Source organism: Clinocottus analis, unplaced genomic scaffold (genome assembly GCF_023055335.1).
Source record: "Clinocottus analis isolate CAN_PGR_092001 unplaced genomic scaffold, fCliAna1.0.p SCAF_10, whole genome shotgun sequence".
NCBI classification, from domain to species: domain Eukaryota; kingdom Metazoa; phylum Chordata; class Actinopteri; order Perciformes; family Cottidae; genus Clinocottus; species Clinocottus analis.
This window is the reverse complement of record NW_027175821.1, coordinates 8508912-8522743: the sequence shown is the minus strand read 5'-3', so window position 1 is coordinate 8522743 and position 13832 is coordinate 8508912. Positions and strand designations below refer to the sequence as shown.

General features: G+C 41.7%; 2 protein-coding genes across 2 annotated transcripts in view; both read left to right on the top strand.

Moving 5' to 3' along the window:
• LOC137794246 (collagen alpha-1(XXIII) chain) overlaps window positions 1-5294 on the top strand; it is a 75228-nt gene extending 69934 nt beyond the window's left edge. Inside the window, exons 3-4 of the mRNA XM_068590976.1 lie at window positions 4787-4831; window positions 5209-5294. Coding sequence (XP_068447077.1) covers window positions 4787-4831; window positions 5209-5294 — 131 coding nt within the window. The remainder of the gene's footprint in view (window positions 1-4786; window positions 4832-5208) is intronic.
• A 1158-nt stretch (window positions 5295-6452) lies between these two features.
• Window positions 6453-13832, top strand: part of LOC137794239 (collagen alpha-1(XXIII) chain-like) — a 29998-nt gene continuing 22618 nt past the window's right edge. The window contains exons 1-3 of the mRNA XM_068590965.1: window positions 6453-6489; window positions 7600-7607; window positions 8704-8730. Coding sequence (XP_068447066.1) covers window positions 6453-6489; window positions 7600-7607; window positions 8704-8730 — 72 coding nt within the window. The remainder of the gene's footprint in view (window positions 6490-7599; window positions 7608-8703; window positions 8731-13832) is intronic.

Sequence of the window (13832 nt, the reverse complement as noted above, 5' to 3'; positions counted from 1 at the left end):
GTTGTCTTTTTCTCTTTCCGTCGCTGTTTACATCCACAGCATGTGTCCCCCATCTTATTGGAGAGAAAGTTGGACTAACATGGGGGAAGTGCTGACAGATTAGGAGACGGTTTGGAAGTAATAGTTCGGATAAGGATGCTTAACAGCTGGGCTGAACGAAGGGAATCCTCACAATCACATCTCAGACCAGTAAACTATTTAAATGATAGCAATTGACTTGGATGTCTCATTATGAGCCAAGAGATTCTGTCTTTGACAAATAGCAAAACAACTCACTTTATAAATTTAAACAAATGTTGTACATCGATAATGAATATTTATGAGCCAAAATCTTAGATTCTGTCCATCAGAATCTCTACAATTATATAACAAAATTTATTTTTATTTAAAACTTGATCATAACTTTTTTTATATATATATATATATATACATATATATATATATATATATATATATATATATATATATATATATATATATATATATATATATATATATATATGTCTTGTAAACTACATGAAATCGTGATCAAGAGCAAATCTCTAGTCCTCTCTTTGTCTTTATGCTTTTGTAGAGACACCTGAGAGGAAAATCTACAACTGGGATTAAAAACAATATTGCCTCCATTGCCTCCAGCATACATGGAAGTAAGAAGTTAAATTTCACTTCTTACACCCTTCCTCCCCACCTTTCTCTTCCTTTCCTGGTAAATAAAATGTTCCCCTGTTGCAGGAGGGTTTTTTTGTGGGGTGGATGGATTAAGTCCTGTGGTCGTGCATACGGAGTATCACATTCCGCTATTTTCATTTGGCTCTTTATTGCTCCCAGTTGCTGGTTTAAACAAAATGGGGGTCTAAAAGAAATGGCGGGGGGCTTCTCCACTAGCCCTGCGCTTTGTTCCCTGGTAGCACTTTGTTTGCAAAAAAATGTCACAGTAGCTTAATCAAGTCGAGCCAACGGCTACGAGAAACAGACAAAGCAGATGGAAGATGGAAGTGTGTGTGTGTGTGTGTGTGTGTGTGTGTGTGTGTGTGTGTGTGTGTGTGTGTGTGTGTGTGTGTGTGTGTGTGTGTGTGTGTGTGTGTGTGTGTGTGAAGAGACCAAAGGTGGCATACATGTAGAAAGCTTATTGACATTTGGTAACTTTTGACTGTTGCTCTAAATGTTTATATAGTGAATTTGTGCATGCTGTTTTTAGCATACTTAGACATACTTGCCACCAGGGAAAGTGCTGATATTTAAATTGCTTTTAAACGCGCTCAGATTGATTGCACTTGTCAGCAGGAAGGTTATATATGACTTAGTATATGCAGCAAGTGACTCTGTATGGGAATCTGTGTGTATGTGTAACAGGACTGTAAAGTATACGTCATTGTCCAGTCGCTGCCGAGAACATCCCATGTAAAGACTAACAAAGAACACTAGGCAGAGATCCAGATGTTTGTTTCTCTCAGTCTCAGGTATTTGACATTTTCACACACATATAAACACACTTTTTCCTGAGGGGACGATTGGCCTGCTCGCTGGCTCCCAGTCGAACTTTGGACCGCATGTTTTTCCAAACACAGAAAAAAGTTCAGGGTTAGCTTGAGATACAGCACTTCAGGCGAACAAGTGCATGCAGCCATCCACAAGTTCAAACGCATGTGTGTGTGTGTGTGTGGGGGGGGGGGGGTGTCTTCTCATTCTGTTTCCAAGGGGAAACTCTTCACAACATGCGTAAAGTGAGCGTGCACGAGCTCAGCGCTGTTTGTGTGTCCCTCAGAGAGATCTATTGTATGCACAGGATGTAGTTTTCTTTCCCAACTGTCTTCGAGGATGTTCATCTTTCTTTCTCTTGGAGTTTTTCAACGCCTGAGAGTGAAGGACGACCTCCTCTTTCAGCAGTTTTCCTCCCATTTCTGCAACATACTTTTTTTGTATACATCTGGTAACTCTCTGTCGGCTCCTTTGGCATCCTCCCATCTGCTCTACATAATGTAAACCAAAATATCACCTAGAAAAATGGAGCTTTGATTTTATCTTTGAGCTGTGCAACCTTCTTTTGTAATTGATAACCTTTGCCCTCTAAGAGAAGAAAAGAAAGGAAGTCTAATTATGATATAGCACAATGCTGTGTCAAGTAAAACACGAGCCGTCTCATACTCTCTTCAACTAGCACACGGTTTCTATTTATGTGTGTTTGTGTGGCATTTTCTGACCCTAGTATGCCACAACGTAGCCTTCAGGCAGTCAAGACTGACACCTAAGTCACATCTGAACATTTATGTGTTTGTGTGTTTGTTTATCTGTATCTCCGCGGCTATTTGCTCTCTCCTGACGTAGGAATCTGAACTAAGTCCACACATACATGCACACACACACACACACACACACACACACACACACGCAATCTGCTCTCCAGTGGTGCTGTTTTTCACATTAATTCCTCCAGTCAGTGCAGGCCTACATCAGCTTGTCATCGCCCACATCCGCTCAGGACCAATCCCTCTCCCATGTTTCAGTCACTCTGACGCCCGCTCTTCCAGCATTTGGCGACCGCGCTGTCAACACGCCGACCGCTGCCTTTTATGTCTCAAATAAAGGTACAGCAGACATGGCCCCCAATTACTTATATCTTATAATGTATATGCCTGCTTGAAGAGGGACTTTAAATGGCCAACGACCATGTTGTACACAGGTGTTTAAGAACCTGTGTGAAGCCATCCCTCTATTCTCACTGACTCCCTTCATCTTTTTTTTGTGTCTCCACCATTTTCCGTCCTGGACCCTCCTGTCATTTTTAACTGCAGTATATCTCCCTCTCTGTCCCTGCAGTTTCATTTTTCTATCCTTACTGTCTTTTCTCCCCATCCCGCCTCTCTTACACATTCCTCTCCCCCTTCTTCCATCTTGTCCTCCCCGCCCTCCTCCCCTCCAGCCCTGGAGAAAAGCTCTGGCCCTCTCTGCGGAGGCCTCGGCCCGCAGTCGAACAGCTCCGGGCTGCCGTTAATAGCTGCGGGGGCTGAATGTGAGCAAGTAAAGCCCACTATTGGATATGCAGACTATTAATATAAATGCTGCGGCTGGCCGAGCGTGCGTCTATATGTTAGCTGGCGTCTGTGGTTGAGGTTTGAAGGCGTAGAGGTGTTAAATGATTAAAAATGTTCCAAAATCCATTTTAAACAAGTCAGTAAGTGCACAGCTGTACACATTCTCCATTGTTACATGTTGAATTGTTTCTTCTTGTTGCCAAGAAAGTCTGGCAGCAGCTACTATGGCAAACTGAATCAGATAAAGAACTAGAAGAAACTGTTCGAAGGTGAAAATCTGGTTCAGTACACTGTGGCCTGGGCCGATCTTCAACTCGACACAGACGGCAGTTTACTCTCTTTTTTTAATTCTATTTCTTAAATCCTTCTATTCCAAAGTACTTGATAGCGTATTGCTGCTGCATATAGGAGGGGGAAAAGAATGAAAGAGGGAGAGGTGGACGGTAGAGGGAGGTGGAAGAGCATGATTGAGCTCTCTTTGAAAGGGTTGGCAGAGTCAGGAAGTGATTAGGCCACTACAACAACTCCAATAATGACAATAGGGAAAGCATGTCTGCAGCCACAACCAGTTAAAATCAGGAACAGTACCCAGTATGGTTCCTATTTCAGTGAGTTGTATGAGATGGGGAGGGGGCACATGAGAAGAAATAGAAGAAGTAAGGTGTTGTAAGGTGTTACTCCCTCCAGGAGGGTTTCAGGCTCACGAGAATGTTTCGTTACTTCTGTTTTACCTCTTAAGCCTCACATGTACTTTACAATGACTACAGTGGTGACTAAATTATTACACATTGTTTGAAACAATGGGTCTTTGTCTTCCTTGCATTTTACTCAAAGGTTGACAAAAGCAAGCTGCTCAATTCTGGCAGGCGATCGTGGCTTTTGCTATCTGAAATGACTACAGCCATCTTTCATGAGCTTTGTGTTGTTTGATAAGCCCTGCTGACTATTTGTGAATGAACCCTGTAGAATGGTCTTCGAAATAAAGGATGTCATGCTAAATAAAAGTAGGTTAAAGAGTTAATTCCCAGACAAAAAAAATATTTTACAACTTTATGATATGATGAGAAGATGAGTAAATAACAGATCTGAATTTTCGTTCCAGTTGTTCATCTAAAGGGGAGCACAGGACCATCATTCTGAGCCTGAGCAAACCTGTGAGGGAAGGAGGGGGGGGGGGTTATCAGTTGCAACATCTCTTAAAACAATACTTCTGTAAACTGACAAATTTAGACACTGACGCAGAGCGGTGGTGGTGTGGAAATGATTCATGGCCTTGCAGCAGCATGAGGTCTGAGACTCAGACTCCGGCCACATCATCTCCTGGTTTCCCTACGGGCTTCTGCTTTTTTTCACAACTTTACCAGACTACTCCATCCACAGCAGACATCCTTTTAGCGGAAAGGTTATGGTACCATTTGCATCACTGCAGGGTCAAAGAAAGAGAGGAATGGGTCTGATGAACCTGACATTCAGCCAGAATGTGAATCAGCCTGAAGGTCCAGGTCCTTCAGTTCAGTCTGACATAAAACTGTACATTTGGTTCTTTGTTGTTACTTTGTTTTTGTTGCCGGCATAAATCTTTCCACCCATCACTTTAGCACATATATTTCCGTACTGTGCCAGCTCACACAAAGTTAATGCCAGGCAACACATGACCTCCAGCAGTGAAACAGCAAGTGATGCTCGCTTGTTCTCTACTCATCCTTGCAGTGCTGATTTGGGGAATTTACTGCTCTTTCTGTGTGTTTTCACAGGGCCTCCAGGAAAGCGTGGAAGGATGGGAAGAAGAGGGGAAGATGGTAAGTGACGCTCGCCACCTGCTTTGTTTGTTTATATCTCCTGTCCTCTGTTTTCCTGGAAGACTCTTCTTCTCCCTCCGCTGTCTCACTGGCTCCCTCTCTACGCCGCATGCGTGACCGGAAAAGTTCGAGGTCTGGTAAAAGCAGCGACCCTCGAGTCACGCCGAGGGATGATGGGCCACAGTTGGCCCTTCTCCCTGTCCCTCCCTATTTGTGCCGACATCGCGCTAACCTCGGCCATGTGGTTGCACTAACTTTGCCCAGATGTCAGTCGTTTTCGCTGAGCGGTAGCAGCTGCAGTAGTGCGGGCCTAATGAGATTCTCCCTTGCCAACATCAGTACCCGCCATTATTCTGTTGCTTTGTCTTTCCTGCCAGACCGTAAAACACTCATCAAGGAACCAAAACGGTGCAGAGACAAAGACATAACTCCTGTTACTCAAAAGGCCGTCATGACGGATTGAGCGGATGTTCTTTGAGTTTGAGTCACCCTCATTTTTAATGTTGACTGCACCAAATTGTGGCGCGACACTGTTAGACGATTTGATCAAAACCTGCAGGGCTGTAGTTGTTCTGCAGGATATGTGTCAGGTGGGAACACTTCCAGTCTGGTTGTGATTCATTGTTGTGGATATTTAGGAGATGAGATCTTCCTGTGAAGATGTTGTGAAAGCTCACCCGTAACTTTTATTGCTCTACTCACTTACACCATGATACTTTCTGAACTCACTCTTTCAAAGCAATCAGTATATTTTAAATTAATTCTCGCAAACAGTTTTTAGCGCCTGGATTTATTGGACTGTGGCTCTCAGTACCAATCAGTATTGAGTCCTACTGAAGACATAAATCTTTAATTACAGACCGCCAATACATAGTTTTAAGAGTTTTTGGATAACAATGGCATGAGATTTCTGGACAAAAAGAAACAGGATACCACAAGACATCTCCTTTAACTCCTCATCTCCTCTTAATTAGTCAACCTGTTAATCCACAGAAATCCCTGTGAGGTGTGTGTTTCCATCCAGCGATCACTGTGACAAGTACATGACTGTTTTAATCAGAGTCATGTGTTTTTTTCGAAGATTATTATTATTACAGGACGGCACGCCTTTGAGGTTTCTCCCAAAAACGCATGTGAACATGTGAATGTGTGGTTCTGTTCAGGTCATGTCTCTTGTTTACGTTTGGGTCCTCACGTTGCAGCCTGGGTTATATTGTGCGGGGGTAGGTGGCACCGAGCAGCTGTTGCGCCATCCTCAAGCTAGCTGATGACTTCGGGACGACTTTTTACAAGACCAGACACGGTTTTTCCCGTTCTCTCTGAATAACAAATCAAAGTGGAGAAGAGAAACAGAAACACAAACTTGAATAACAGGAAAGAGAGCAGACAGAGCAGTCAAGCGTCTGTCGCTGTGTCTCCTGCATCAACCCTCACTATTGTCTTCTTCAGTTTGCTCCATTTGGTTTCTCTTCTGTTTACCTCTCTCTCGCTCTCTCATTCCATGTCTCTTTCTTTCTTATAAATCTCCACACTCACACACACCTGTCTCAAGTTCAGTGCTTCAAGCCGGTCTCACTGCGGCTCTCCAACCCGTGTGTTTGTTTACCTAACTGTCCGGCCCATGGGGTCCTTGTCCCGGCGTCTAGACGCAGCGATACGTGATCGACTTGGTCTTCATGCCTTATAACCCTCAACACCTCTCTCTTCTTTCCCTTTAACGTCTCGCCCCAACCACCTTTCTATTACTCTTAGCCCCAAAAATGCTTTTTCAATCAGCGAACTTCAAGGCTCACATAAATTCTGGTCACGTTAGCACGACTCTTTATATGTTGAAATAGTAACAAAACACCACAAATAGCCCATTTTCCCCCCGAGGAGGTCTGTTTTCAATCTGGCTAAGTGTATGTAGATGTTTGGTGTTGCATTCACTCTGATGAGTTGTGTTGTACGAGGACTGCACAAGTGGCATTGCTCCAAATTGTACCATGGACTGTAATTGTGTTAACTATCAGCGTCATGAGTTTTGAATTTAATTTTAAATTTAGATCAGATCCACATAAACCAATCACTAATATAGAATATTTTAATGGCAAAATGATGTATTCACTTTGTAGGGGATTGGGTGGTTTGTAGTGACCTCGGTCTTGGGCTTTAAAGAGTGTTTTTTTTTTTATGAATATTCCATTAAGACCAGGAAGAACTAGTGGAGTCTTTTGATCATTACTGTTGTTTTTGGTTAGGCTAAGTAAGAATAGCAGAGTGTACATTTTGCTGCTGAGGCTCAACATCAGAGAATTTCAATCAGATTTGTAAGACTGCCTCGGAGAAATCTCGAAGACATCTTTTTTTTTATACTTTAAAGAAACGCACGCACACTTTGCCAGCATACCCCAACCTTTTCGCCGCCTGTTTGTCCTCCACATGGTACGCTCATATCTTCTTAGGAAACAAAGTCTTGACATGACTTCATGTCCTAATGCAAAACATGGCCCATTATCCAGAAGTCTGTTTATCATAACGGGTTCACCACTAACTCCACTGGCAGCGGCTCTAATGAGCTTGTTCTGTACCATACTTAGGTGGTTAATTACAGTCATCATCTAACAAACCACATTGCCTTCGCAGTTTTTTTTTAGTTTTTCACTACTTTACAGAGAAATTGATCGGTGTACAAACCAAAGGTTACCATAACTCTCACATGCTGTGCTTCTTGTGTCGGATGTAGAGAATTGATTTACTAATGCCTGATTTCTCTTTTTGTGTTGCAGGACTGCCTGTAAGTACAATTTCCTCTCATCCAGGTAGTATTAAAATCAACTTGTGAGTTATTGAGCATAGAGGTGTTACAGTTACACTCATTTCGCACTCACGTACACACACTTGTACACATTCTATCCTTTAGTATACAAACTATAGGTTTACGTTCGCAGCAGTAAAACATGAACACCAAGACACACAAAGGGTCACAGACTCACTCACATGTGCATCCACAAAGCGCGGCAACAAGTGGACCACCTAGGGAGTGATGTGTGTGCGTGTGCATGCTTGTGTGTGTGTGTGTGTGTGTGCGTGTGTGTGTGTGTGTGTGTGTGTGTGTTTCATGGTGATGGTTTGGGCGTGGTGACTTATTAGCGATGTATTCTCCTCTGTGCCTCTGTGGGACTATCACTCCTGCTGACAGTCTCTCACACACATATCTGATAAAACACACACATACACAAATGTGCGTACTAACTGGAGAGTGTCGCTTCCTTCAGGTTTGAAATGTCTTTATTTGAAAATTAAATGATAATACTTGTCTGGGAAAAGTGACCCTTTTCTGATTTTTATTTATTCATTTGAATTGTTTTGGTCACATATAGCACAGGACTGATAAGCATAAATATTCAGAGAAATGTGTCTGTACAGTTGGTTTACACAAAGTGTGCATGAAACAATTCATCATTTATTTTCTTGAACACACCCAAAATCTAACCTTTAGCACATAAAGGCGAAGAGAAGGTGTGGTAATGCGGAGTCACCATTAATCCACCAAGTAACAATCTGTCATAACAATTAGTTTGATTCAAGTTTATCAACTTGATGCCGCCAGATGTAAAGTTTAAAAGTTGCACTATAAACATACTGTACTGTAAAATTAAGCTTGCACTCAATCTTACTTATTCCAGCTTCAAATGCAGAGTCATTAAGTTATTTCATAAAGTCTTTGTACGAATCAGTATGAACTGAACCATGATCCTGTTAACCATGTAAATCTTTAGAGTAAAGTGTAGCAGGGTGTGTGACCTTGATTAGTGCATTTATATATACAGCTGTTGGTTTCTGTTCTAACCTGTCTCGATGCTTCATGCTTTAATCTCTAACCTCACCAGGGCAAGGCTGGACGGGATGGATACCCGGTAAATTTGATTTGTTATTCATCCTGTCACTTTTCAATTCACCCAATCACATCTCCATTTCGCTTCCTTTTTTTCTCTCTCTGGATTTATCACAAATTTCCCTGCAGCTTGATTCGGCCTTTCTGTTTTTTCCTCTGCACTATTTGAAGAAATTACATTTAATCGAATCGTCGCCTGTTTCCTTGCCTCTTCGTGCTTCCTTCAATGTTTTCTTCTCACTGATGATGCATCCTGCCCCATGATAAGTGACTCAAATACCATTTGAACACAATAAAGTTATATTTAAGCACAAACAGACACATGGACTGCCCAGTGGTCAAATGAAAACATATTTAGCGCACGTGTGACAATGAGTAAACATGAAGATCAGTAAACATAAATACAGAACTGGTGAAGATGTCATCTGTAAACTTAAACCACAAAGTGTAAACCATACCAATGAAAATGTAAACCATTCCTCCACAAGGCATAAATTATGGCCTTCAGCTTTTAATGGGTTTACTAATGTTTGAACTATTTCAGAGGAGATGCACTTTGTTGTCCCGAAGGGAAGATTTTTGCTTGGACAATACATGCCCTGAGAGATAAAAAATAATAATAATATGAATACATAGAAATCAGGAGGGAATCATAAAATCCATAAACCACATAACATGTGATAATACATGAAAACATCCATGGCTTCTGAATGCAAAGCAGATCTCTGTTGTCCACAGTGGTGGAATGTAACTTCACTGAAGTGCTCTACTTAAGTATACTTTTGAGATATTTAAGTAAGTTGAGTATTTCCACTTATATTACTTTCCTACGTATAGTCCAATATATTGTTTTGATATCTTTAGTCTGAAATTACTTTAAGATGTCAACTAATTAAGTAGCATATATTTTCAAAGGACAGGTATATAAAATTATTCAACATAGTCTCAACTAGATCAGCTGCAAGATTAATGTGGTGTAATGCATCAATAACTGCAATAACTCCAATGATGTAATATATACAGCATATTACTCTGAAATGCCTCCTGATACTTAAGTGCAGGACTTTCACTTGTAACCGAGTATTTTTACACTGCAGTTTTTGCTACTTTACTAAAGTTAAAGATCTGACGACTTCTTTCACCACTGGATTTCCACCAGTGATGCATCCTGTAGACTAAGATTCAGTTCTCGTGTTACTCAGAGATTCTGCGACCTCTTGTGGCCGGTTTGACTCCTGACTTTCTCCAAATGCTGCTTACGGCTCTGTTGCTGCTTAGTGGTGTAGCCGTCGTCAAATTTTCAGCATCTGACACAGATACCCCGATTCAAGAGCTCTGGTTGCATGAGCAGATGGACGCCACAGAACTGGACGTCTGCACGGTGTGCAGTTCACATGAAACATTAGCATGTGGAGGCTCCAAGTGTGAGCGTGTTACATGTCGGGTGAGACGCTGTGTCCCGCGATCATGTGACCCCGGTGTTGTGTTCCACGCCATCTTGTTCGTTGTGTCGTTGTCTTACTGGGAATTTGGGGAAGTTCATTCCCCATGGGGCTCGCTCCCAGTCCGATTCCCAGTCTGCCTGGCACTGCTCGGCCCTCCTGACGGGAAACGCCTGCTGCTAATTACACACAGGTGGGCCAAGCGCACAAAGAAGGGTGTGCACGTTAGTATTTGTTTCCCTGTGACTCTTTATGTTGTTGTCACTGTCTCTATTAGAAATCCCAAACTTGCGGCACATGCTGTTTTTCACTTTAAAACATCTACTTATTTCAATTATGTCATGCGCAGTGTATACTTTGGGGTAAGCCTTCCAGGTGTAGTCACCATAATGAAATCAATCTGCATGGTCCTTATAGTATAAGTATAAGAGGCAGCCTCCTGTTATGATGTTGAGATGTGGGTATAACGACGAAAGAAGCTGTATGAAGTTACAGTAAAAAAAAAACAGTGGATTAATCATAGTGGCAATAAGCATGGACAGTCCATTATTTCATTTTAGCAGCAGAGATGATCAAGTTTCAAACACTGAAGCTTAAAGAGGAACATTGTTACAGTTGGGTCGCAGTGTTTGTGTATCTGTGTCCACATGTGCAGATGTGATTGAACGCCATCCAACCGCCCATAGTTTATGTAGATCTCTGTAACAAATGCCAGAACTGTGTAAGTGGTCAGTGGTCTGTGTGTGATATGTTTTCTCACCAATAACTTCTCTCCCATGGACGGCTCATATGGAGAGGGCATGCACACATCAACACAAATAAGTGAAGTCAGTTCCCGGCGGGCAGCGCTGTGCGTTCTTGTATTGTGCAGTAACTTTTCTGTATTTATACATTTTTCCATTGTTAAAATAAACAGTGAGATTGCTTTGCAGCACTTTTCCCTCGCTATCGCTCTTGCATTGAGATACAGTGTGCATTAAGACATACCAGTGCAAACATAGCCGCAGTGGTGGAAAGTAACTAAGTACATTTACTCAAGTAACGTGCAAGTTTATAGGTTATTTTATTCATTACTTGAGTGTTTCCATTTTCTGCAACTTTATACTGTGTTTGAGAGGCAAATACTGTGCTTTTGTCCTCTACTACATTTATTTGACAATTTGAGTTTTTTTGCAAATTCAGATTTATGATACAAAATATAATCTTTACATCATTGTGATGGGTCATTATGAAGACTTATTCAATCTCTGCTATCCAGAAGTATATGAAGTAATTTGGCTACAACGTGTCCCACCTTTACCGGCTGCATCATCAAAATTAAAATTAAATATGATAACTATTATATTATTATTATTATATCCATTGGGATCATATTATTTGGAAATGAGCCATTTGATACTTTTCATCGTTTACTTTTGGTACATTTACTTTGAAGTAAAAATGTGAATTGCATGAAGAAGAGTATTTCCATACTGTAGGTTTACTACTTTTACTTGAGTAAAAGATCTGAAATCTTCTTCCACCATAGACCAGTTGTCATATAAGCTATGTGCATAATGGTGTGCATGTTTACCAGTGTGTGAGTGTGCATGTTCTGCTCCTCATTCAGGCAGCATACACATGTCTAACAGTTGTTAGGTTCATCAGACTAATGCATGCAACAGTCCACTTCCATTGAAGCATTAGTTATGTGATAAACAGTGTTAATGGCATGCGGCCTGCACGTATCTCAAGCATAACGCCATAAGTGTGTGTGTGTGTGTGTGTGTGTGTGTGTGTGTGTGTGTGTGTGTGTGTTTGTGCGTGCTGATGTATGTTTTTTCTCCTCATGTGATCCCTCTCACTTCTTCCTCTCATAAATCACAGGCGAGGGGTTTGAATTTCAGAAAAGAGCCTTCCCACTGTCAAACAATCAAAGTCAGACAGGCTGACAGAACAGTGCGGAGGGGTAAACACACACCAGTTGATTCTCATTTGAATGTTCAGCCACTGGCGTGTTTATACAAAAGTGCCAGTCTGTGACAGACAGCGGCCCTCACTCAGCAGAAACAGGCCAAGGCCTCTATTGTTCAGCCTTCCAGGCCGCCGAGTGCAGATTAAAGCCAGACAGTCACCCGACAACATGTCAGTAATTTTCTGTCCCAAACACACGGCACTCTGGTATGCTTTATTGTGCTCGTTGGTTCTGGATGCTGCCACTATTTTTTTTAGCAAATGTATTACCACTTCTGTTAGAGTGGAGCTCTGTCTTTGTGGCAACATGAAAGTAAACAGAGAGGAGGGAGTGAAAGATATTCACCAGAGGATTGGTGGACCACTGCAAGAGAAAAAGATAATGGTATTAAATGAGGAAAGTAGAACCAGGGGAGTGGAAAGGGTTCTCTCGCTCTCACCATCTTCCTTCATTTTGACGGTGTGTAATTAAACTCATTGAGTCTAATGTGTGTGACACATTACCATGTGTGTTTCTAGCTGAGACGTCTGCTCTAATGTGCAGACACCAAGTTTTCAAGCAGCATCCTCAGCAATTACACCGGGCTGGATAATTACCAGTCTGCACCATAGGGAGTACAATAAAGACAGCAGAGACACCCCGCGCCATGTTTCACTGGGATTAAGAGACACACATGTATGAGCATGCACACAAACATAGACCCAGACATATGCCCCCCTACAGGCCAAGTTATTTTCCAGAAATGTGTTTTAAAAGCTATCTAATTGGTGGGAATGCTGAGTCAAAAGTTTTTTGTATCTACTGAGGGAGGCTGCAGGACAAGATGGCGATGGAGACTAGAAATGCACATGAAGAGCCCCACGAACATGAGAAAAAGGGGACTTTATTTTCAATCTCAAGCCTATTTTTAATTATTCTTTTCAATATTAAGCTCCTTTAGTTGTTTTAGATGTTCCTCTACCAGTGACCTGACCTGATCCATTTGTTGTTTTAGACTGAGAGATTTTACTAATGGCTGTTTTGGTTTCGGCTTGTTCTATTCTATATCTTTTTTCCGCCTCTTAGACTATTGTGTATACTTTAGGTTTGTACCACACTGACACAGTGTGTTACAAACATCTGTTGCTGATTTATTCATATATCTTAAAGTATCAGTAGTAGTATTAGCTTTCTGGACTTCTGTATTGTTAGTTGAAATATTGCTCAAGGTAGCTAATTCTGGGTCTTATTTTCTTCCATATATTGAATATCTGTAAAGTAAATACGGTCATAGAAGTTCCAGTTTCTCCTAAATACTTCTAAAGGATGCAAACCGTCAGGAGCCAGGTATTAAATACAGGATTCTACTGTTGAGAAAAAAAACCCTCTCTTGCACACGGACACACACAGTTAAAGTACCGTCTGTTCACAGGCCACTGTGTGGCTTGTTAGCGGCCATAAATCAGACTGTTTTTGCTCCGGTTCAGACTTTGCAGCAGCCGATGACCTCATCGTATACACCTCGTCTACTCATCCTGATGAGTCTTGAAGGAGCCGGGCCTTATAACCACTGCCAGATGCAGAGATATCACTGCATACAAACACACACACACACACACACATGCATAAATCCAGAGACATGGACACAAATACCTGGGAAAGCTCACGGTGATATTTGAAGGCTAACACCTGCATGACATGATGAACATAGTGTGCTGCATTTAATAGAGTGGTGTAACTACAACCTGT